At 42.6% G+C, this 24,720-nt stretch overlaps 1 protein-coding gene across 4 annotated transcripts in view; it reads right to left on the bottom strand.

Annotated features, from left to right (window-relative positions):
• The window catches only part of LOC140626249 (cadherin-8), a 357,477-nt gene that overhangs the window by 144,336 nt on the left and 188,421 nt on the right, over positions 1-24,720 (bottom strand). For all 4 annotated transcript variants that reach the window (XM_072813924.1, XM_072813911.1, XM_072813917.1 and 1 more), the window contains 3 exons: positions 19,263-19,430; positions 15,666-15,853; positions 12,196-12,449 (listed from right to left, as the gene is read on the bottom strand). In XM_072813924.1, coding sequence (XP_072670025.1) covers positions 12,196-12,449; positions 15,666-15,853; positions 19,263-19,430 — 610 coding nt within the window. The remainder of the gene's footprint in view (positions 1-12,195; positions 12,450-15,665; positions 15,854-19,262; positions 19,431-24,720) is intronic.

Raw genomic sequence — 24,720 nt, forward strand, 5'->3', positions numbered from 1 at the left:
AATGTCTGTGGTTGTAAAATGCAGATAATACCCATTTTTTCCTCAGTCATAAAGTTAGATACTAAGTATCATATCCTGACCATAGTATCTAACACTGAGCATTAGACAGCTATAAGGATAGTGGTATTTGATTATATATTTGTCCAATTTTGGGCAAAATCATCAGTGTAAAAAACAAAAGTAGTGTTTATGGGAAATATGCATGCCCAAGGAGTAATAAGAGTGGTACATAACTATATTAAAGTAAGTATTTTTTTAATGTCATAAAGTTACATATGCATTGAAAATTTCATTGGACATTTAGTACATTTAGGCTCCTTTAGGAAATGCTAAGGACTTAGGGTAAATGCTGGGAGTTAACAAGCAGATAAGATGCAGCCTTTAACTCTTACGGGCTGAAAATACATTTATACTGAAAGAGCTTGTTTACCTAACTGTCATACAATAGTACTAACACAAGCACACCATCCCACTGCTCAAGCTGATGTAATTCTCTCTAGGGAAACAAAAGTCTTTTCCACCAAAAAGACTCATCCCTAGACACAATGCCTGCCTTGCGCATCTAAGCAAGTGTAAAGTCTAATATCAAACACTTGGTGTTTAATAGAGGTGATCCAGACAGGCTTCCTCTTTTTCCAGTGAGCACATCTCCCACACGTCAGGACTCTCCAGGTCTTGCTCCCTTTCCATACCTGCTATGTCTAATTTCAGGCCTTTGGCTTTGGAACGACAATTAGGTTTTTTACTCATTTGCACTATTAAACATATTTTCCATTACTTTGACCCTCATTAAGGACTTTCCTAAATCTTATTCTCATTTTCTGTGAAGCTACTCACCTCAGCAGACCATCCCAAAACTTGATTTGAACCCTAAGGCCCCTTTGGAAGGCACTTCAACTTGAACTATTTCACTCCCCAGCCAAGCGGCTCCAGACACATAGACTAAAGCTAATAAACTTCTGATAGCTGGATGGAAATGGCATTTCTCCATTTTTAAGATGTTCTCTTCTAAAATATGCGATGTAATGTTTTCCTCTGTAACACTAAGTCAAATCTGTTTGTCCTTTATCAAAAGCAAGGTTGTATAATACCCGGTGTCAAATCAGAGTGTAGAAATATAAGAAAAAATAATGGCTCGGTTGAAAGGACTCCCATAAATATTTGAACATCAGATAAGGATGTCAATCTCCCCTTGTTGGGATGCAAAATAGAAGGTTTATTTTGCTTTATAACAATGTTAGATAATACTGCTATCTTTGTCTGTCTTGGAATATAAACATTATTATCAAATTTTGTTCCCTAGAGGAGACAAAGACTTCACCAATCAGAAAACGAAAACAAACAAAAAAATCAGAGAAACTTGTAAACCCAAGATCAGCACTTTCCAATGATTCTTTCTAGATTATTACGCTATTTTTACCACTTGTTTTACAATATTTGATGACATTTTATGAATACATGCAGCTCCATGGTGTTGGATACCTACTGCCCTACCACAGTGATAGCATTTCAGCTGAGCCATCTGTGCCTCAGGGTTTGCATCCCAAAATGCAGAGCAGAGATATATTTGCCTAAAGGAAGATGCCGTAGTGTGGTGGGAACATGGGTTTGGGAGCTACATGGCTAGCAGTATGAATCCAGTCAAATCACTTCACTAATAAGGAGGCCTCGTGCTCTTCTCCACGACTGACATGGCAATACGCCGTGCAGCTCTTCCTTCAAGGAAGGATCCCTGAGTGGTGTGGAGAGGAGTCAGTAGGCCGCCTTCAGCTATCCACTCCTTAGTCTGGGAGCCTAAGCTCAGAGTTTATCTGGAGATGAAGCAAGACAGGGATAAAGGCCCTTCTGGCATGATGCAGCACTCCTCTGGTGACTAACATCCATTCCAGAGAGACCCAGTGCTTTGGGCTACGGTTTTTTGCTGGGTCTGTGATGCAGTCTGATTTCTCCCCCCCGCTCATCCTGCTCTTTGTCTCCTTCCATCCACAGGTGCTGATGCCTACCAAACCTCCTGTACTTCAGACCCCATCTACTTCCAGGGAAAACCATCTATAACAATTTGTTTCATGCAAACAGAATACGTGAAGATTCAAAGAGTTAATGAAGTAGAAATGAGATACGTATGAAGGGCACTATACTAAACTCCTAAATAGGCAAGGATAAAGATCCACAGATGACTTCCAGAGTCACTCACTGAGTATCTGCTCTGGCATTGGAGCCTGCATGTTAGAGTTTGTTGAGCGGACCACAGCCAGTCTAGTCCAAGTGAATTTCTACTTCATGCCGTCTTACACTTTTAAATAGAGAAACATTGCTACTCAGAGAATTTTCCAAGACACTGCTATGCAGAGACCAGGGTTTGGCTAAGGCAGTCACCAACCTCATTTCTGAAAACCCCTGTATTGTAGTCAATACTGAGGTCTGTGGAATGGAGAAAAAATGGGGTTTTATAATAAACTCATGCAAGAAACAAGTAAATGCCCCACTCCAAGCATCACAGCACTTTTCAGGATACCTTTTGTAGCCTGTAAGGGTAGTTATGAGGATGGGCCCCAAAGCTGCACTAAACAAAACCTGAGTTTTCTGGCAGATTCAACATGAGTATACAGCACTGGGGGTCCCATGAGGACCGTTGTCCCAAGTGCCCTCAGGAAAGTGTGGGAGATGCCAATTCCCGTCACATATAGCTGGATTCTCATACAAAGAATTTCTTTGACTTCTACAGGTTAAAAAAAAAAAAAAAAAACTCTTTTTATCTTTAGGGAGTTTCTGAGATAGAATAAGACCCCAGAATGATATGGGAACCAATTATTTAAATTCCTGATGGGAATCCAAACCCTTATTTGTCTAGTGTAGGGGTTGGCAAACTTCTTTGTAGAGTAAGTATTTTAGGCTCTGCAGGCCATTCTGTCTCTCCCACAGCTACTCAACCATGCAGTTGTCGGGCATAGAAGAATGAGGATGGTTGTATTCCAATAAGATTTCATGTAAAAAAAAGAAAAAATGTAGTAGATCAGCTTAGGCACACGGGGTATACAGTTTGCTGACTCCTGGCCTAAGGGGATAGAGTCAAAGTATTCACTAAAGTCATGTCCTACAGAAGGAAAACAAAGGGGGGTGGGGGGAGGAAGCCTCATATAGTAACAAAAAAGATACATATCTTGCTACACGTGGAGGAATAAGTCTTGTGATCCGTGCAAAGCTCACTGCATTAACATCTAGGGCAAGGACCAGCGCCGGAGCCTGAGTGTCCCTCCCTCACACCGTATGCTCCAGATGCTCTGGAAAACCACACAGACTTCGAAGACTGAATGTGCTGCTTTCATTTTTTTTCTTTCTTAAAAAGTGCAATGCACTTAGGCAAATTAATGTACCTATGAAGTCCTAGTGTAAAGAAACTTGAGTTCAAAGTGATCTGGCCACAGTGTCTTTAATCCCAATAGTGTCCCTTAGAACACAGTTAGGGAGATGCTGCTCTTGGAGAAAGGCAGTGTATATCTACTTTTCAAATTTAACAGGCATAAATGCACTTTTACGTAACAAAAAATATTTTGCTAAACATTGGTTTGCAGCCTCTATATGGAAAATTTATAGGAAGATGCAATTTTGAGCCAACTGCAAGTGAAGATGCTATTTAGAGCCACTTATAATGAAATAAACCCCTTAGTTATGAATCAGTTATTATATTTCACTGAACTCCAACTGTTTCTTTCTCACTGCTTAATTTCATTCTAGCTTTTGTTATTATGCCTAAAGAAACCATTTTAACATTTTCTCACATGCACTTTTAGTATCAAAAATTCCATCTACAAGTTTTCAGCTTTTTGCCTCTAATTGCTCCACTGGTTGCTCTAACTGCTTTAATAAATAATATTATCTGGTTCTGCTAGTCCCAGGATTCTAAGGTCCCTGCATCACATGTTATTTATTATTCCTCAAGGAGAAAAAGGAGCCCGTTTCAACCCAAAGCATTTCTTTAGAGAAATAGAGAGAGGAAGAAGGGATGAGAGTAAAGAAATATATATATAGATATATATAGATATATATCTATACACACACACACACACACACACATAGTCCACTATCCAAATTAATATGAGGTTCTCTACAGTGTGAGATAGTTCCACTTTAGCATCACTAGATATCTACAGTTGTTTCTATTCAAATCCATTATGAAACTGGAAATTTCTTCCTACATGTGACCTTAAAGTTCCATCGTCTATCTTTATTTATCATTTTTAGATAGCATGCATCTAATTAGAGAAATGTGAAGAGCTTGGGTTTTCCATAGCTATTCACCAGCCTCCCTAATATAGAATAAGGTCCATGAGGGCAGAGGCTTTGTCTTCACAGAAATTCCCTAGATAAGTGTGAGTTACAATGATATTAGTTGTACAAAATAAATAAACCCTATATAACACACGGCACAAAATAAAAAAATGTCTTGCTAAACATTGGTTTGCAGGCTTTATATGGAAAATATATAGAAAGATGCAATTTTGAGCCAACTGCAAGTGGCTCAACATATATATGTGTGTGAATGACTGAATAGCTATCTGACTAAATAAATGTATGACTTAATTTATGCATTAATCACTGATAGTTGAATTAGCAAGTACAGTCAGTTTTTTGGAACAATGATTTGAAGAGTTGGTACTTCCGAATTGGGAACCAGTCAAACTGTTATCTGGCTAAGGGTGTGCAGGAACTAAATGATCAAGTTTTAATTATTTTAAAAAGACTCAGTCCTTGCACCAGATCCTTTCATACCATTGGTGAGAATGCAAAGACATGCAGCCTCTATGGAAAACTGTATGGGAGTTCCTAAAAAGTAATTTATAATAGAATTACCATATGATCCAGCAATCTCACTTCTGGGTATTTATCCAAAACAACTGAAACCAGGATCTCAAAGAGAGATTAGCATTTCTATGTTCACCGCAGCTCTCTTTACAAGAGCCAAGATGTGGAGACAAACTAAATGACCATCAACAGATGAATCAAGAAAGAAAATGCATCAGTGGAACAGAATAGAGAATCCAGAAGTGGACCCTGAACTTTATGGGCAACTAATATTCGATAAAGGAGGAAAGACTATCCATTGGAAGAAAGACAGTCTCTTCAATAAATGGTGCTGGGAAAATTGGACATCCACATGCAGAAGAATGAAACTAGACCACTCTCTTGCACCATACACAAAGATAAACTCAAAATGGATGAAAGATCTAAATGTGAGACAAGATTCCATCAAAATCCTAGAGAAGAACACAGGCAACACCCTTTTTGAACTCGGCCATAGTAACTTCTTGCAAGATACATCCACGAAGGCAAAAGAAACAAAAGCAAAAATGAACTATTGGGACTTCATCAAGATAAGAAGCTTTTGCACAGCAAAGGATACAGTCAACAAAACTCAAAGACAACCTACAGAATGGGAGAAGATATTTGCAAATGACATATCAGATAAAGGGCTAGTTTCCAAGATCTATAAAGAACTTATTAAACTCAACACCAAAGAAACAAACAATCCAATCATGAAATGGGCAAAAGACATGAACAGAAATCTCACAGAGGAAGACATAGACATGGCCAACATGCATATGAGAAAATGTTCTGCATCACTTGCCATCAGGGAAATACAAATCAAAACTACAATGAGATACCACCTCACACCAGTGAGAATGGGGAAAATTAACAAGGCAGGAAACAACAAATGTTGGAGAGGATGCGGAGAAAAGGGAACCCTCTTACACTGTTGGTGGGAATGTGAACTGGTGCAGCCACTCTGGAAAACTGTGTGGAGGTTCCTCAAACAGTTAAAAATATACCTGCCCTACGACCCAGCAATTGCACTGTTGGGGATTTACCCCAAAGATACAAATGCAATGAAATGCCGGGACACCTGCACCCCGATGTTTCTAGCAGCAATGGCCACAATAGCCAAACTATGGAAGGAGCCTCGGTGTCCAACGAAAGATGAATGGATAAAGAAGATGTGGTTTATGTATACAATGGAATATTACTCAGCTATTAGAAATGACAAATACCCACCATTTGCTTCAACGTGGATGGAACTGGAGGGTATTATGCTGAGTGAAGTAAGTCAGTCGGAGAAGGACAAACATTATATGTTCTCATTCATTTGGGGAATATAAATAATAGTGAAAGGGAAAATAAGGGAAGGGAGAAGAAATGTGTGGGAAATATCAGAAAGGGAGACAGAACGTAAAGACTGCTAACTCTGGGAAACGAACTAGGGGTGGTAGAAGGGGAGGAGGGCGGGGGGTGGGAGTGAATGGGTGACGGGCACTGGGTGTTATTCTGTATGTTAGTAAATTGAACACCAATAAAAAAATATATATATAAAAAAAAAAAAGAAAATGCAGTATATACATAGAATGGAACGCTTTTCAGCCTTAAAAAGAAGGAATTTCTATACTGTGTCACAACACAGGTGAATCTGGAGAACAATATGCTAAGTGAAATAAGCCAGTTGCAGAAGGATAAGTACCACATGCCTCTACTTACAGGAGACAATCTAAAATCATCAAATTCAAAATAAATAAATAAATACATACATACATAAAAGAGCCAAATTCATAAAAGTATGGAATGGTGGTTGCCAGGGGCTGGGGGGAAGGAGAAATGGAGAGTCACTAATCACTGGGTATAAAGTCTTAGTTACACACGATGGGTAAGTTCTAGAAAGGTGCTGTACACCACTGTGCCTAGAGTTAACAGTACTATATCATGCACTTAAAAATCTGTTAAAGGGTAGCATTTATGTAGTCTTTTTATCACCAAAAAAAATTCTAATATTAAATTAAAACAGACAAAAAACCTAGGTCCTTACCAAAAATGGGAGTTAGTACAAGACTGAGAAGAAAGTCAGTCAATACACAGTCTACCCTGGTGCCAGGCTCTCCACTGTGTGAAATACTCCCACATTTGCATCATTGGACATGGAGTTGTAAAGAGAGTGTTTTCAGGAAAAGAGCTCATTAACAGCAAGCCAGAGAACTACAGTGAATCATAAAAGTGCCCGAGTACAAGTAGGAAGAAAACAATGCACTCTCTTATGCTAAGTGGGCACTTCCATTCAGAAGAGGAGTTAGGACAACAGAGCACTGTGGCTGCCATGGTCATGTGTCACTCTACTGTGCCTGCTGAATGGCCACCATCCCCACTTTTATTTTAAGCAGCTCGTGTAGTCTTACTTAAGGTGAATGCTATGAAAGAAACAGGAAGCAACTACCAAAAAAAAAAAAAAAAAAAAAAGCCCAGTCACATGTCATCTCAACACCATGGTAACACCAAAAACACACTTGAAATAAATTTATTTAAAGGACAAAATGAACCATAGAAGACTGACATGAAGGCACTGAATTATATTTTAACACTTACTCTGTGCTGAGGATTTTTACCTTACAGATAAACAGTTAACCGCTTAGAACAGCATTTCAAAGTGTCTGTCACAAAGTATGGGCTCAGGAAACCTGAGCTGTCATCATCCCACTCCACATGGAAACGCCAGAGCACAGCGAAGCATGCACAGGCATGGCAGCGAACGGTTAGAAGAAATTTAGGTTTAAATCCTGGGCCTGCACCTCCTATGGTAAAATCATACACAGGGAATCCATCCTTTTAGAACCTCAGCTTCCTTCTCCCTAAAACTAAAATCATACTATTTCACAGCATTTTTTTGTGTGTGTGAAAAATAAGTGAAATGATGCACAGCAGGAACTTAGCACAATGTCTAATTTATGCTATTGTTAGACCATTGTTTCTTCTTTTACCTCCTTAACCACAACTGGGTTTACAGCCAGTAGGAACAAAACCCATACAAAGGCGCTAGACTGATGAGCAAGGAGCACTCCATCCATATTCTGGTTAATGCCACAGACCTGGGATATTCTCCTTCCTTGTTGATGGAATGGAATGAGGCCATTTAGAGAATGAGAAGTTTACGGTTTCAATTAAAATCGGTCCTGCTAAGCTGTTCCAACAAGTGGAGATACGGTCACTGAGATCAGAGGGGACGAGCGCGTGTGGCAGAGGGACAGAGGGCAGGCATTGTGTTGTCAGAAAAACCCAGGCATGCAGCAAAGTTCCACTCTTGATTATTTGTGTGATACTCAGCAATTGGGCTTTTTATCCATAGTTTCATCATCTGTTAGGTTAATGAGTATATATGTTACTGTACAGAGGTGTTAGGGGATGCGATGAGTACATCTGGCACACCCTTGACACGGGCTGGGCACTCCCTGGTAACAACAGCACGGTAGCAGCAGCAGCAAATTACAGTAACTGAGGTTAAGTAGCCTCTTTAGCCAGTAACTGTTATAGGAAAACAGATAATGCTGCACAGTCAGCAACCCTAGGAGAAGAATCTCTGTCCAAATAAGCACTGGATTTTCCATTTACATTTGTGATATATATCGACCGTGGCTTTATTAGCCGGCAACGCTGATAGCTGCTACATTTTTAAATCCAGTAACTTCATTTATTTCAGGAACCATGTGAGGGACACAATATTATCCCAAAATACAGATGAAGAGACTGAGTCTCAGAGAAGTCCAGAGAACGGCTGTTGGAGGAAGTTGCAATGATAGGATTTGAGCTTTAATCTACACAAGTTCAAAACATATCATCTTTTAAATAATTTACCCGTCATTATTTGATATTACTGAGAGATATATGATATTGAAAAAAGTAGCAAATGTTTAATAAATGTTCCTGGGGGGGGGGTGAGGCTCTCTATGTCACTGTCTGTTCTCTCCCGAAAGGGAATATACAGATACAGGTACAGACACAGATACAGATGAGAGAGGGAGAGGGAGGGGGAGGGGGAGAGGGAGAGGGAAGAGATAGAAATAGAGGGAGAGATAGAGTGAGAGGGAGAGGGAGAGATAGAGGGGGAGGGAGAGAGAGAGGAAGAGGGAGGGAGAGGGAGAGATAGAGGTAGAGATAGAGGTAGAGGGAGAGATGGAGAGATAGAGGGAGAGGAAGAGGGAGAGGGAGAGGGAGAGGGAGGGACAGGGAGACATAGAAGGAGAGGGAGAGATAGAGGGAGAGGAAGAGGGAGAGATAAGGATAGAAGGAGAGATAGAGGTAGAGATAGAGGGAGAGGAAGAGGGAGAGATAAAGGGAGAGACAGAGATAGAGGTAGAGGGAGAGATACAGGGAGATACAGAGATAGAGGGAGAGATAGAGGGAGAGAGAGGGAGAGGGAGAGATAGAGATAGAGGGAGAGATAGAGGGAGAGGGAGAGTCAGAGATAGAGGGAAAGATAGAGGGAGAGATAGAAGGAGAGATAGAGGTAGAGGGAGAGGCAGACGGAGAGGGAGAGGGAGAGATAAAGAGAGAGATAGAGGAAGAGGGAGAGATAGAGGTGGAGGGAGAGGGAGAGACAGAGGGCGAAGGAGAGGAAGAAGGAGAGGGAGAGGTCTAAGTGTAAGAATTTTAAAGCACACGATGTTTCCAGCTTGACAAGGTGCTCTAGAAAGAAGTTGAGTCGTCTGGGAAGTGGGCGAGCCCATATGGGACTGGCCGTGTAAGGGGGCGAATGCCACAGTAAATGCCTGTCTCCGGCTGGATGGCAGGTAAACATTCCCCTACGAGATGGGTGAAATACAAGAGTTGTGAAGAGGCCATGAGGCCTAGCTATTTGTTACTCAGTAATTCCCTGAATATCTGTGTCCTCTAGTTCTGTTTAAAAAAGGTTAAACGGCTCTAAATCTGTCTGCTAGGCTCCTAAGGAACCGTGCATTGCTCTGGCTACTCAGGAAATTTAATTTTCTACTGAAATTAAGCAGTTGTGTAAAGAGAGAGGAAGCTGCTCTCCAAAACCCAATGAGCTGGGGTTGTGGGGGGGAGCGGGGGGCAACAACCACAGGCCAGCAGACCGGTGCTGGCGGCTCAGCTGATGACTGCGGCATCCTCCCCTGCATTCCGGCCTGGGTGGGGCCTGCCTTCCGAACCCCACACAGCAGGGCCCTGTGGTAGCCCTGACACCGTGTCCACCGCCCGCTGGGTGGGGCCCCGGGTGCCCCGGAGCACTCGCTCGCCCGCCTGCAGACTAGCAGAGGCACAGACACGTGCGTGTCACTGGAGGCGCTTTATCTGCCCGTGTCTCCTGGGGGCAGCCGCAGTCCCCGCTAGGCTGCCTGTAAGAGGGCAGCTGGTGCTCAGCAGCTTCAGACCCCCCACCTCCACCTGCTTCTGAAAGCCGGGGCGCCTGGTGGCTCTGTGGGCTCAGCATCCGAGTCTCCAGGTCGCTCAGGCCGTGCTCTGGGGTCGCCATCAAGCCCCGCGTGTGGCTGCGCTCCCCCCCTGCTGCTTGGGACTCCCCACTTTGGCCCCTCCCCACCTCCCTTTCTAAAAACCTAAAATAAAATGAATGCAAAGCACTGGTCATAATACAAATACAAACAGCAGTAACAGCAGGAGCTGCTCCAATGACTGTCATCGCCCGATTGCCCGGGCACTGGAATCAGTGTCCAGAGACCTCCAGGCTGTGCCAGTAAGTGGACAGGTGACAATGGATGTAGGGTACGTGGCCAGTCGCCTGCCTCGGCCCCGCAGCTCTGCCGTGTTGGGGTCCCGGGGGCAGGGCTTGGGTCGCTGCCGCTGCCACACTTGGCCCTCGTGGGACATGGCCCCGCGGACTGACCCCAGTCCCCAGGGCCCTGGCACAGCCCCACTGGGACATCGCGTGTCCCCTGCTGGAGGAGCAGAAATCCTTCCCCCCGGGCCGGCCGGGCCCCTCCCTGCTGCCTCACTGAGCCCCCTGCTTTCGACAGCATCCTGTCCTGTCCTGTCCCGGGCCCTGTCACACAAGGTGCAGCAGCTGTGACTTCGGGGGACCCCGCCTGTACTCACATGTCGGCATCTCCCTGCAGAGCCACTTCTCAACCTCCACAGATGGGCGGGCAATGGGGAGCTGTGCACCCGTGGTCTCCTGGGCATCGAGCACACCTGCACCCACCCAGGGCCCTGAGCCCAGGGAGTCCCCTCGCAGGCATGGGCACCCTGCGGGCCGCAGCTTGTCGGACTGCTGAGAACCCACAACGGACAACCGGCCGTCTTCGAAACCCGTAGGCCAGATTTTACCTTCTCAGAGGCTGGGTTCTTTTGAGGGAAATGATCTTTGTATCCTTTTGGGTCACACTCAACGTTAGCCTGAGTTCTGAAGTGGCTGGTATGAACACCAGCTTTTCTGCATCTCAAAATAATTATTTTTTGTCCGAACTAAAGTTATTTAGGACACTCTCTGTTCTGTGGGTTTCGATTCTGGACTCGCAACAGGGATTTAGTACACAAAAAAGAAGTGAATAAATAAAACTTCCAGAAAACTCACTTGTCCAGAGTTTCCTTGATGAAAATAGTTGGAAATGCCTCCATTCAATAGGTTGGGATGAACTGACATTTGGTTCACAGATTAAATGGACAACCCTTTAAAACTATATTCCATCATCTCTCTGTCTCTCTCCTGACAAACATTTCTAAGACGGCATTTGAAATCCACACTCAGGCACCTCATTAGCCAACACTTCACCCTTGGAGACCAGGGTACAAGGTATAGATTTTCAGTGATCTTTCGGAAGAAAGCTGTTGAGCTCAAGCACCTACACTGTCATGTGGATGACTGGCAAAAGAGAAAAGATGTACACAGCTCAACAGAAAAAAAAAAAAAAAAAAGAATTGAGCCTCATTTATAAAAAAAGGCAGAAAAGTCTTAATAAAGGACTATTTCATCTTGGAAAAAAATTCTGAGCAAGGGAAGCATAAACAGAAGGTTTTTTTTTTTTTTTGTTTAAAGGCAGAAAAAGTCACCAACCCAGATATGTTGACCTATCAGAAATGCCCATAAATTGATAAGAAAATAATTTTAAAACCAAACACCAAACAGAGAAATAATATAGGGGTGCGCTCGCAGTGAGTCTGAGAGCTGCAGGAGCTTTGCTCCCCTGGCACCGTGGCCCTGGGGCTGCACACGGCCTGTGGAAGGCGAGCATGACCACGCGGCCCGTGCACACCCGCACACGCCCTTGCACGCCCTTGCACACCCGTGCACACCCGCGCCCTGCTCCCCACGGCGCCCAGGCTGCCACGCAGCATGCACACACGAGCACGTCCTGTAGGGATGTGCTGGGCATCGGCGGCGGCCCGCCTGCCTCTAAGAGGAAGGAGTACCTGATGGGACTGGAGGTGATGTCGGGGTCCCGGGCCGTCACCTGGCCGATCACGGAGTTGAGAGCAGCGTTCTCGTGGACCTCGAGGAGGTACGTCGGGGAGGAGAAGACCGGGGGCTCGTCAGCATCCTCCACGACGATCTTGACCGTCGCCGTGTCTTTGAAGGGCCCCCTGCTGCTGAAACGTGGGTCAACGTGGACGTTGGCGGCCTCTACCTTCAGCGTATAGGACTTTTTGGTCTCAAAGTCCAGAGGCTGTTAGGAAATGACAGAGATGAATGCCCCTCGCTAATGACCACAGCAGCAAGAACAAATGAGTCTAACGCTGATGGATGATAGTTGTGTGCATTTAAGGCCATTTGTGAGCCTTAATGGGATCACTCTGCATTCCCTCAGATTCGACCTGTAAATTTTACAGGCATTTATTGATATCTGTTTATTATACAAGCTCAGTGAATCTAATCTCCTATTGTTTTGTTTTGTTTTGCTCATTTCACTTGGAATTCACAAAATATTCACAGTCATGAATTGTGCCATCAAAATTTCACTTCAGAGTCATAATAAAATTTTACTAGTGGCGGCATGACCTGCATACCAATCAGCCAGTTAATCGGGCCTCTGCTGGTGGGAGATAAGGCGGCATCGAACACAATCTCTATCTGAGAAGAATATTTTATCATTTCCGCAACCGTGTGTGAAATGTAAGGAACTAGAAATAATCATTGTTTAGTCCGAGGAGACATTATAAAGCATCATTTAGCACTAATCCCGACAAAGAGGGTTTTCTGATTCCGCGTCGAAAAGCACCGCGGCTCCACTGATCATGTGGCTAAAATGAGGCTTCTTATTTTTTAGGGCGTTCTTCGAAGGTCTCTATTACACGTTCTGGGCTATGAAGTAGGTGGGCATCTAAAGAAATATGTATACAGATGCAGGGTTATCTGTGTGTATATTTAGAAGACGGGGCGGTGGGAGCGCTGCACGTATAGACTACCGGGGCGGGCCTTGCCTCCACCAGCCACTTAAGAGCAATTTGAAATGACCTCATTGCACCATTACTGACAACATTTCTGACATATTAATACCTCATCCCTTAAAAGCCCCCGAGACTTCAGCTAACGACCTACGTAAACAGACGCAGGTGGAAGCAAAGAGTTCCCCTCAAGACTCAGAAGCCCCCCCCCCCGCCCCATAGCAGAACCCTTAAGGTGCAATTCTTGGCAACCCGTAAAACGCCACTTTTCAAGAATCAACGTCTGTCAAGGTTCGGAGAGACCCTTTAGGCGGGCGCTGCAATTCCTCCTAAGAAACGGGACTTTCAATCTGCAATGCAGATTTTTAAAAACTAAATCGCAAGACAACCTGGCATCAGTGAACTCTTTCAGAGCCCCTGTACAAGCTTAAATATGTCTTCTTATTTCAAAATTGGGGGTTGATTTTTCTACTTGAATTCCGTTCTAATGGGACTTGGCTTTCTGGGGAAATATTTTCTAGTAAACAAGGCAGATACTCACCTCCCCGTCTATTCTGAAATTACTAGGCACATGTACCCATGAATAGAGGATTCAACATCAGCATTTTCATAATTTGCCAATCACCCCTACTGTAACAATCCTGCAATTTCGAATTCTTCACAAACACTGTTAAGTATAGCAGATTATGTTCTGTTTATTTCTTAGCTCCGCATAATGACAATGTATCCAAACACATCCCCGGGTCCTCAGGATTTTATCAGACGAGAAAGAAGACCCACGGGTCGTAGAAATAGGACTCCCTACACATTGTTCTCTACAGTAAAACACATGGGTTTCTTGGTGTCAAAACATGTAGTATATAGTTCCATATTTATGAATAACAGTGAATCGAACTACAACACACGGCTAATTGCTTCAGTTTATAAAAGCACCTTATGGTAGCAAAGGATGGCAGTTAATAATAACAATAAAAATGACATTAGGAATCATTAACCAAGGAAAATGTGGCTCTGGGTTATTCAATAATTGACTCACGTATAATTATACTGTACTCTATTTTAAACATGAGTTTTTAAATGCTTTGCAACTCTTAACCTAAACTCAAGCCGGGCAGGAAGCTGGTGTTCCTGTGCGCAGAGTCAAAGTAAAGGCGGCCATCTTCCCCCCTCAAAATCCACTTAAAACAGTTGATTTTGCACACAAAAGTACACCCAGAAAACTCAAGGTTCCCATTGTCACTATGTCTCCGATGGGGGATTTAAAGAGCATGAGCACTGGGAGCACATTCCTGTGCGACATGACAGAGAGGACTAGACAGGAAGCTTGGAATCATGTGACTGCAATGCTGAGCCAAAGAGACCGAAGAATTGTTGGCTCCCGGGAGCGTGCTGTGCCATCTATCTTCTTATTCACGAACCAACAATTTAATTGAAATTAACTGGTAGTTTTTCATGGAAAAGATATGAAGAGCAATATCGAAAAAGATACTCATGATGAGGATACAAGGGCATTTTCTTTTCTTTTTAAAGGACATTTTCCTTGCAAATGCCAGTGCCCATAAAATAATGAAACGCGTTCTACACATTTTTTAGGAATGTGTATGTCATGATGATAGATAAATATGGAAAATGCTGTGCAGAATTTTTCACATCTATCACAAAAGAAATGGCTGCTGGCAAAAGTAGATGCAAATCGCTGTACATTATCTGTTCTATTCATGGAGATAGTTCTTTCTCCGACGGAAGCCCCACACCCAGGAGCACGGCAAAGAGGAGCCGCATTTACCATAACGCTCAGACTTTTGACGTGTGGTTCGGAGCATGCGATGGAAGCAGGGTTGGCCCTGCCCTTCCCGCGCTAGAGCTGGCCAGAGCAGCCGAGGCAGACTGCGTCCTCTATCCTTGAGTTTACCGGGAAGCAGGGCCTGCACGAAAAACTCCGGGATCTTCGGTGTGGAGCTATTCTAGGAAGCAGGCGTGCAGGAAGGGGGAGAGTTATAGGAGAAGGATTAAAAGCCATTGGACTTGCCACCTCTGTGGGCAACTGAGTCCTCCTCCTACTGGCCTCTTAAGAACCTTAGAAAATATGCCTCTGAATAATGTCTTCGAAGAATACAAATTCCCTATCTATGCCCCTCGTTGCTTGAAGTTCCCCTTCTGAGTGTTGACTTCCCTTTGTGCCTGGAGCACTCTGGCAAGGAACGGAGCAAATTCCGTTGGCTTAGGGAAGAACACTAGGACCAGATGAGGAGAGAGAAATAATGGGTGAGACGGGAAGCTGCCAACAGCCTGGTAACAGGCTGGCACAGCTTCAGCTGAAATAGGAAGTGGGGCCAAGGGTATGAGGTGCAGAAAAGACTCGACTTTTTCACAGTTAAGGAAATTGAACGTCGGTCAGCCCTAAGATCATGTCAGGAAGGCTACCCAGCTCCTGCAAACTTCATAACTCAAGTTTCATAAAGGTATTCGGGGGATGGACACACCCTTCCTCAGCTTACCTTTCTTAGCCTTATAATGCCATCCTGAGCCTGGGCGTCAGAAGTGATTTCAAAGAGTGCTGTGCCATCTCCGTCGATGATGTCGTAGGATGACTGTGCATTTTCACCAATGTCCTGGTCGTTGGCTTTTACCCTCCCTATGGCAGTGCCAAGAACCACGTCTTCGGGTACTGAGAAGTGATATAGACCTTAGGAAAGGAAAGAAGCACTGAGCATCGCATACATTCCATTCAACCACTAATCCATTTAAGCAAATACTTATCGGGCCCTTTCTTTGCTCTGAGCAAGCCTATCGATATCAAGAATACAGGGACGGAAAAGACAAAAGAATCCCTTTTGCTGCAAAATGTACAGTCCTTTACATGAATCAGAGACAAAGAGTTCCCAGAAGAAGAAGTGACCTCCCTTTGAGATTCTTCTGAGATATGAAGCTTATTCAATCATATGTTTACCAAACATACATTTGGAGCAGAGTTATATCAGGATATTAGAAAGTCTACGTGGAATGTTCTGTCCCATTTGCTGTATAATCACATTGGCTGCCTGTGGGGATATTCATTGTTGCCCAACATAAAATATTAAGCTAATTTCAGCACAGAGAGATGCAATGTGCACCACACTGAAAGTCACTTTTGAAGTTACCTTTATATTTACAGACTTGTAGACCATTTTTGATAAAATCCAATTACTAAACTTCTGCTGTGCCCTGCAGCAAGCTGTTCAGACACATGAAACAGCCCTCCTGTTACTAAAGTCCTCATCGCTCTGAAGACCAGAAATCCTACCTCCAAAACTCTCTAGGCAAAACACAATTACAGTATACGCTTATTCTCCCATGGGTCCAGTGAAACGTGTCTAATTAGTGGTATTAGTCCCATTTTTACTCAAACGGCTTTAGTTGGAGCATTGGTGTCACTCATTTCACGGGGGGAGGGAGGCAACCATAACCCCTGGCCATCACCCCTTCAGTACACACCTGCCCTACATCTAACTGCCAAATCCCGCATTGCTTTGCCTGAGGCTTTTTTTCTGGACTTCAGAACCCATTTCACCCACCGCCTGTCAGGCCAGAACTACCAGAAAATGAATGTCCCCACAGAAGCAGCCCTCAATGACTCACACAACTTAGGAGGTAAAAATCCCAGGCTCCTTCCCTCTCTGATAGGGTAACATGGAGCTATTCCTTCTCTTTTGCTTACTCACAGGGTTTCAGAGTTTCCCCAACAGGATAAAGCTCCAGTTCCCCACCGTCCTGGCTGCCTTGATAATGCACATTATTGGCTCTCTGTCCTTCCGCCTCACACAGCTCACCTCGCTACTGGCAAGTCTTGGGATCATCTCCAAGATAACCTACTTAATAATCAAATTCTTGTCTCAGTGCCTGTTTCTGGGGAACCCAAACTCCAGACAACCAGGAAGTTTCAGTCCCATGGCAACCAAAACAAGGGGAAAAAAAGATAAATATTCGATGAGCTATAAACCAAAAGGAAAAATTCAGTCTGGAGAACATTACCTAATTGTAGTTGGAACTCAATCACTGAGTCCCTTGGACAAACTAAGGCTCATTTTACCCGATCTAACAAGATTATTTCAGATGATGGGTGAGATTTTCTTGTAGCACTAACAGACTTTTATTTAATGATGAAATAAAAATGTCTCAGAATCATGAAATTATGGGACTGGGGAACAAACATGTTTTCCAAATAGTTTCACCGTAAGGTAGACACTGAAAATCCTCATGTCAAACGCAAGTCTCCCAATTCTCTCATAATTGGCATAATGATTCTATTTCCTTCAAACTTTATATCCCAGGTAAGGTCTGAGACGATCCCTCTAGGTATGCTTATTAAGTAAATAAGCCAGCAAGGGGCTTCACCTTACTGCTAGTCCTACATCAGGGAGCCTTGGGAAGCCAAGCAAATGGAACGTTTATCCATTCCTATTCTGCTCACTCATCATCTCTATCAGTGTGATCATAGTTAATAGTTATTATCCTTAAGAAAGGGGACATTTTTGGAACTCACCTGCCACTGCTGAATTGAAACAATCATTCTCTGAGAAAGAAGAGTTGCATACTAGAGCCTGAACTGTAATGGCCACTGAAAAGCAAATAAAAGAACCGAGGAAGGGACAGGAGAAATAGTGCTCCCCGTTAACAATAATTTGGTTAAAAAGGGTGGCCTTGTTACCTGATTTATGCATGGCCAGAAGTGAAAATTCTAAAATTACTAATGAAAATGAATCCTTCCTGTTCTTTCTACCCTGGAATTTCTTTCTGTAGATAAATCCTCAAAGATACCTCAAATGTGCCATTTTCAAGTCCTGCATATGTCTCCCCTTCCCCCTCCCTCCGTCTCCTTCCCTCTCCCTCTCTTCTCTCTTCAAAAACAGCTCCTCCTATGGCTTCCTTATCCCAGCAAAGAGCATCAGCCTGTATGTAACCTCTTAAGGCAGAAGTGTGATAACTCACTTCCTCAATTGAAAGATGCAAGGTATCCTTGAATTTTTGGTAATCATTAACTCTTAAGTGTCTGTCACACCCGTATACTTTCTCCAGGTCCACTGAGCCCACCCTTGCTCGCTAGCTCTGATTTCACTTTTTACACGAATGCTTATGAACATCCTTTAAGCGGCTGCAGTGTGGGGAACACGTTGGAAGAAGGGCGCCCAATTTCATTTTCTCCGATTGCCCTGGAATCCAACGTTATTACTTCCCCTACAATGTAAAACCACTATGGCTTCCCAGTGACCTTCGGAAAAAGATCATGGTACTTAAAAGGGCCTACAAATCCAAGCCTAGCTAACCCCTGCCTAACCTGACTCTCTAGACTCCAATTATAGTAAGATTCTCTTAATTCTCATCTAGGGCCATGCATCCTTCTTCCACAGGGCTTTTCAACATCCTCTTCCTCCAGTTGCAGGGTCCACCCCCACGCCCCTGGTTTCACCTAGTTCCAGCCAATTCATATTCATCGTTCATATCTCAACTAAAGAGTCTCCGGGCCGGAAAGGTCCTCCCAAATCATCTAAGTCAGGTTATTTGGATAAGTGTTCACAAGAAAGGGAACATGTACTGTGAGAGCACAAAATAAGTTGGAAAATACTTGTTTCCCTGATTCATGGATGGTGGATGCCTACAATTCTGTTGAGCTGCTTCTGAGGTAGAGCATGGCTTTCATAGGGATGAGTAAGGTCAGTGACTCCTGATGGCTGAGGGAGGAGTCCCAGGAAGTCCCAGGAAGGAGAACTGCTTGTTTTTGCAGCAAGTATACTGCGTATCTGCTTCCCCCACCTCCAGCACTACAGATTTTGGTTTCCTTTATACGATGTATAGTAAATAGTTCCATTATTTACACATTTACTATCTGGAAATTTTCCCGACTTCTTTGGAGTCTGTAAAGTGGGGATACATCTAATACCAAAAGGACAGGAGAGTGGATTGTTTCATATCTACATATAAATTGGCATACCTTGCATATAGTAAGCATGCAATGACTGCTATCCATTTTTTTTTGGATGTGGCTGAAAATTAGAACGTAAGTTCAAATGAAAACATCAGACTTAGAGATTTGCACCCAGTGCAGGGAACTCACTTACTTTGGGCAAATTTTGGAGGATTATCGTTAACGTCCGTAAGGGTCACTGTGAGTGTTGTGGTCCCAGACAGGCCCCCGGAGTGTCCACCCATATCCTTGGCTTGGATAACAACCAGGTACTCCTCCTTGGCTTCTCTGTCCATGTTGGGAAGGGCAGTTTTTATAATCGCTGAGGGCGAAAAATGGGAGAAGGACTTTCAGACAGACGGCTCTTTCGACATGAATGTGTGACTCTCTCTCACACACACATACACGTGCACACGTCAAGTCCCCACTGGGATAATTTTATTTTCTTTTGCCTGTTAGCTGGTGTGCATCTGTGATGCCAACACCGAGAAAGATGTTAGTCACAGACATTAGTGGCTAACTTGCAAAAATACATTTTATAGTGTATAAAAAAAGAGAACTTGCAAAAATATACATTAGAAAGTAAACTGAATGGCATACTCTTGCCTACCAAATTAAAGTATAAATCATAACATAGCCTCATCTACCCAGGAAAACCCTGGAAGTGAAAGAATCTTACAATTTATCACAGACTCCAACTCCCCTACAAGAGGAGTAAATACATAAATAGCTTGAAGGCTCTGAGGTCAAAGATAAATTATTCTGAAGCTCACAAATACATCAGAGAGATGGAAGAAATAGATGCATTATTAGGATCAACTCAGATGAATAAAACACCGATCAGAATTAATACAGGCAAATGTCTATATACTAAGGTGCTGTTCAGTCACACTTACATTTTAATTGTTATATTTTCTATATTGTAAAAGTAATAATTTAGGAGAAAAATGAAAAGACGGAGAGAAGAAAAAGGAGGTAAAACATAAAATCATACAAAATAACATAATATTATCAGCACAAAAATGTTCGTGTTTTTTTTTCTTTTGCAGTATTTTCAGGGTTTCATCCATCTGCTGCTTTATGTGTTTCACCAGCAATTTATTATTCTTGTTAAAGACTCAAAATTTGGATACATACTTTTGAAGTTATTTTTTTAAAAAAATTCTATTTAGCCCTCTCCCTACTCTCACATCTCTTTATGGATAAATTTTGCTAACATTTGGATGGGTACATTTCCAAAGCCATTACGGGAACATGCACACAAAGGTACATATGAACATTTAACCACAGACGTGGCCATGATATAGGCACTGCTCTACGACTCTCTTTTATCACAGAATGGAAATCTTTGAGATTTTTTTTTTTTTTTTTTTTTTTTTTTTTTGGTCAGCATGTAGACATCCAACCCGTGACTTCACACGGCTGTAGAATGTTCATTTGTGAATACGCTATCAGTAACTTAAGCTTTCCCATAACAATGGATATTGCAGTTATTTCAGTTTTCCCATTTCAAAGAACAACGTGATATTTTACAGCGATTATTTTTTCTGTGTCCTGCAGTTTTACTTAACTCTTTCTCATAACATGCACCTCCCACCACCGTATTGCCCATAACAAGAAGTACGGTGACCAGCCAAAAAAATTCCTGTTAAATGAATGTGTGTTACATCTCTGGCCCAAATTAAAGAAAACTGTCTGGGTTGAAGATAATTCCCCCCTCACTGATAACCTCAGGGACATCAGAGTTGTTCATTTCAAATTGTAGATGAGCCACTCCCTTGGCCATTTCTGAAGCAATGCTGGTATCCCGGTTGGGGTTTCTTTTGTTCTGGTTTTGTTTTACTCTGATGCTCTAATTAAATCATCTGTCTGTAAAAGGTTTGCAAGGAGTTCAAGTCCCTGAATCACTTGAGTAGCAGGTGGGGCACAAGGGTTCCCGGAGAAATCTAATCCACCCAGACAGTGGGCAGGCTCCAGGAAGAGCTGAGTTCCGATGTCCTTTATTACACCTTGACACCACTTTTACATCTGAGATTCTCATTCTGGGAGCAATAACCATATAACCCTGCTTGTTAGGAAATATCGATGGTAACATAATATCTTTCAGTCAAATGGCTTGTTTCAGTACTTGATCATATCAAAATATGACTCAACAGACCATACTTATAGGACTCTAAACAAAAACAGAGTTAAGAGAAAACAAAAAATATAATAATCATCCAGACTTAAAGTCCTGTGAGGGAAAACAAACATGAGCAAAAACCAACAATAACAACAAAACCTCGTCATTAGCACGATGAGATGCCAATAGGGCTACTCTGCTATGGATATGTATTGCATAACTCAGAGCATCCTCATTATGGGCCCAATTCAACGAGGATTTGAAAATTGTTTTACTCCTGTGATATTTACAGGAGTGTTTGTAAAGTTTAGGCACCATCACATTCCAAGGTCATCATGAATTAAAGCCATCCATTGGACCTTGGAATTTGGCACATAACATCTAATAATCAGAGGAAACTGATATAATCCCCCAAGGAGTGTAGCAGTTTTGTTTTGTTTTGTTTTCAAATAAGCAGATGGGTTGAAGTCTACACATGAGTCCTTTCAGGTTATTTCAGAGGAAGAATTTTTACAATTTCCTCAGACCCAAGAAAGTGTGATATGCATTATTCTCATCATTAAAAAAAAAAATGTACTGTGAGAGGATTAGGTTAAAAAAAAAAGCAAAAAACAAAAACCTGTGATGTCTCTCAGACAACTTGGAATTAAAACAGCTCTGAGGCTCAGTTACAATAGCATATCAGGGTTTAATGACTATGACTTATATCAAAATATGAGAGCAGCATTATGATGGACTTGATTAAATGGGACAAGAACAGCTCCACAGGTCTCATTACAGAAATGTTTATGCTTTGCATCATCGAGGTCTACAGCTTCCTACTACCTAATATGCAAATCTATTGACAGACTTGAGTCCCCTTATAATGCTGCTTCATGTTGAAGTCAAGCAAGTTTGGTTTCTCATGTTATTCTCACACTGACTAGCTTTGTGACCACGAACAAGTTATTAAACTCATCATGACTCAACATCTTGCCCTGCCAAATGGAAACAGTAACCAGGCTTCCACTGTGGATATGCTAAGAGTGTGTGAGATAACTCACGCAAAGTCCTTGGCATACACTAGTTACTCAACGATGCTATTTTCCTTCCCAACCAGAATTCATTTAATGTTTACCTGAATGATAGAGTGCTAAGAATTCTCCAATTTCCCCTGCAGATGCACTTTCCAGCCTTTTCCACCTACTCTTGACATGGAAGAGTGACCTTTTAGGGACTGCCTTAATGAATTCTTTCTCTCTCTTTCTTTCTTTCTTTCTTTCTTTCTTTCTTTCTTTCTTTCTTTCTTTCTTTCTTCTTTCTTTGTATACTTATTCATTAGAGAGAGAGAGAGAGCAGGAATAGGGGAAGGGGCAAAGGCAGAGGGAGGGAGAGAATACCAAGCAGACTCCCCCCACCTGAGCAGGGAGCCTGACAAGGAGTTCAATCTCAAGACTCCCAGACCTTGAGCTGAGATGAAATCAAGAGTTGGACACTCAACTGACTGAGCCACCCAAGCACCCGTGAACTCCCTTACTTTCTGTCTCTACATTAGACTCAACCAACATACATTACCCTAGAAGACTGTGAGGATGCAGCAGACTGAGGTTCTGGACTCCCCACAGACCCCAGTCATATGTTAGGCCACCTTATGGTTAGGACCTTCAGATGTTGCTAGAGCAAAACTCTAGTGTCCACTAGCTACCCCAATCCCTTGTTCTCAAGCCTAGGGGTGATGATGGCACTTCTGCTGCTGCTAGCCCTAGGATGCATCTCTATCCATTGATGGTCTCTCTTAATCTGGCCAAGATTTGTCAATGTTTCCTTCATTAAACTCTCCTCAATGATCCTTTTCCTGCCAAGAACCTAAAAAATATAATTAGGATACTGGCTCATTATCCAAAGGCCAAACATGTTTCCAGCCTGTCACTCCTACATAGACATCCACAGTTCAAAGTCTTGAGTGCAATAACACATTCTTGCCCAGAGGACTTCCCTTGGACATGGCAGGGCAGGTATGTGCTTCCCCATCGGTAAAAAGAGAACAGGTATCCAGTTAAGTGAAGTTGCTCATGATGACCCAGCTGGAAAGTTGCACATGGAACTCTTCACACTTTCTCTTTTCTTACACAACACTGGGCGTGGGTTTTCTGATTTCTAAGGGAAGCAAGGAGTCTCTCCAAGTTGTCTTTAGGGCACGTGGCGCACTTCATTGGCTTCAGCACAAACTGTATAATGAACAGCTCTTGCTTCCTGAGCTGCCTCTAGTCTCAACCTTACAACTAGCAATGAATGACTCATTAGAAAATTCAAGTAAGAATTTCTGGAACATTTTCCCAGCTACCTTATAGCCATAAAAGCAGGCTAGAAAAAACCTCAAGTGCCCTTGGCCCTCCCATTTTTCTCCTCATGTTAGGGCATATGTATACATGCCACTAAAGTATTTTTTAAAATTCCTGTTCAAAGGCAGATCATTTCACCTGCGTAGATGGTGCAATACGATGATAAACTCCTGATACTGAAACTTAAAATTTCCTTAAAAGTTGCCTCTATTTCTTCCCTGAATTATTTGCTTTGGCTCACATGTTCTCCCATGCTTTAGGCTGTTTATTTTATAGAAAAAAAGAAAGAACTTCCTTACTTTAAAAGTATTGTTTGCTATCAAATACCACCTCGCACAGAGCAGAGCAGAAGATACTGTGTTATTCTTCCTCTCGGATTCGAGAAGTCAAAAATTTTGACCTATGTAAAAAGTTACTGAAATCCTCAGTTAAATAGCATTTTTTATCCATTTCCAACTTTCATTTTAAAACAGCAGACAGGAGATGCCTACACCCTTTCTGCTAAAATGAACCAAGTTAAAACACCTTCGATGGTGCGGATTTTAAACAACTTCCCACTCCTCAAGACAAGAATTGTCTCCGTCTTTTTTCACCAGAGTGAAGCAAAATTAACACTCATGTCTTCCCAAATGATCATAGTTACACATTTTCAATGCCCAGTAATGTTCTTGGAAGCTTAAATATTATGTTTAAACTTCCATTATATCAGCTTGGCAACAAATTAGAGTTTTCAATTTTATGGCAAGCAGTATGACAAAATGCTTTCTTCTGGGGCAGTCAGTGAAACTCTCTGATGTAGGCATTTGATAAATAGCCTCACAAAAAAAGAAAATCAGCTTAGCTGATTAAACATGGTAATAATGTCAGGATTGACTTGGAGTTGATACAATTAAAAAATATTACATCTTTTGTCTTTGACGTTTATAAATTTCCAACTCAGTAACGGTCCTAGTATTTATACTTAGATCCTCTCCGAGTTACCCTTGGATAAATCATGGGGCATCCTTGGGACAAGGTTTTTTTCCTTGAAAATAGGAGCCCCTAAAGTGTAAAAGAGAATCAAAGGAAAGCAAAACAAAAACATAGTTGGTGTTTAGGAGGATGAGCCTATTCTGCTGGCTTCTCAATACCGTTAACGGTAAATTCAGAAAGGGGAACATAAGCAGTCA

The sequence above is a fragment of the Canis lupus genome, chromosome 3 (assembly GCF_048164855.1).
Source record: "Canis lupus baileyi chromosome 3, mCanLup2.hap1, whole genome shotgun sequence".
Classification (NCBI taxonomy): domain Eukaryota; kingdom Metazoa; phylum Chordata; class Mammalia; order Carnivora; family Canidae; genus Canis; species Canis lupus.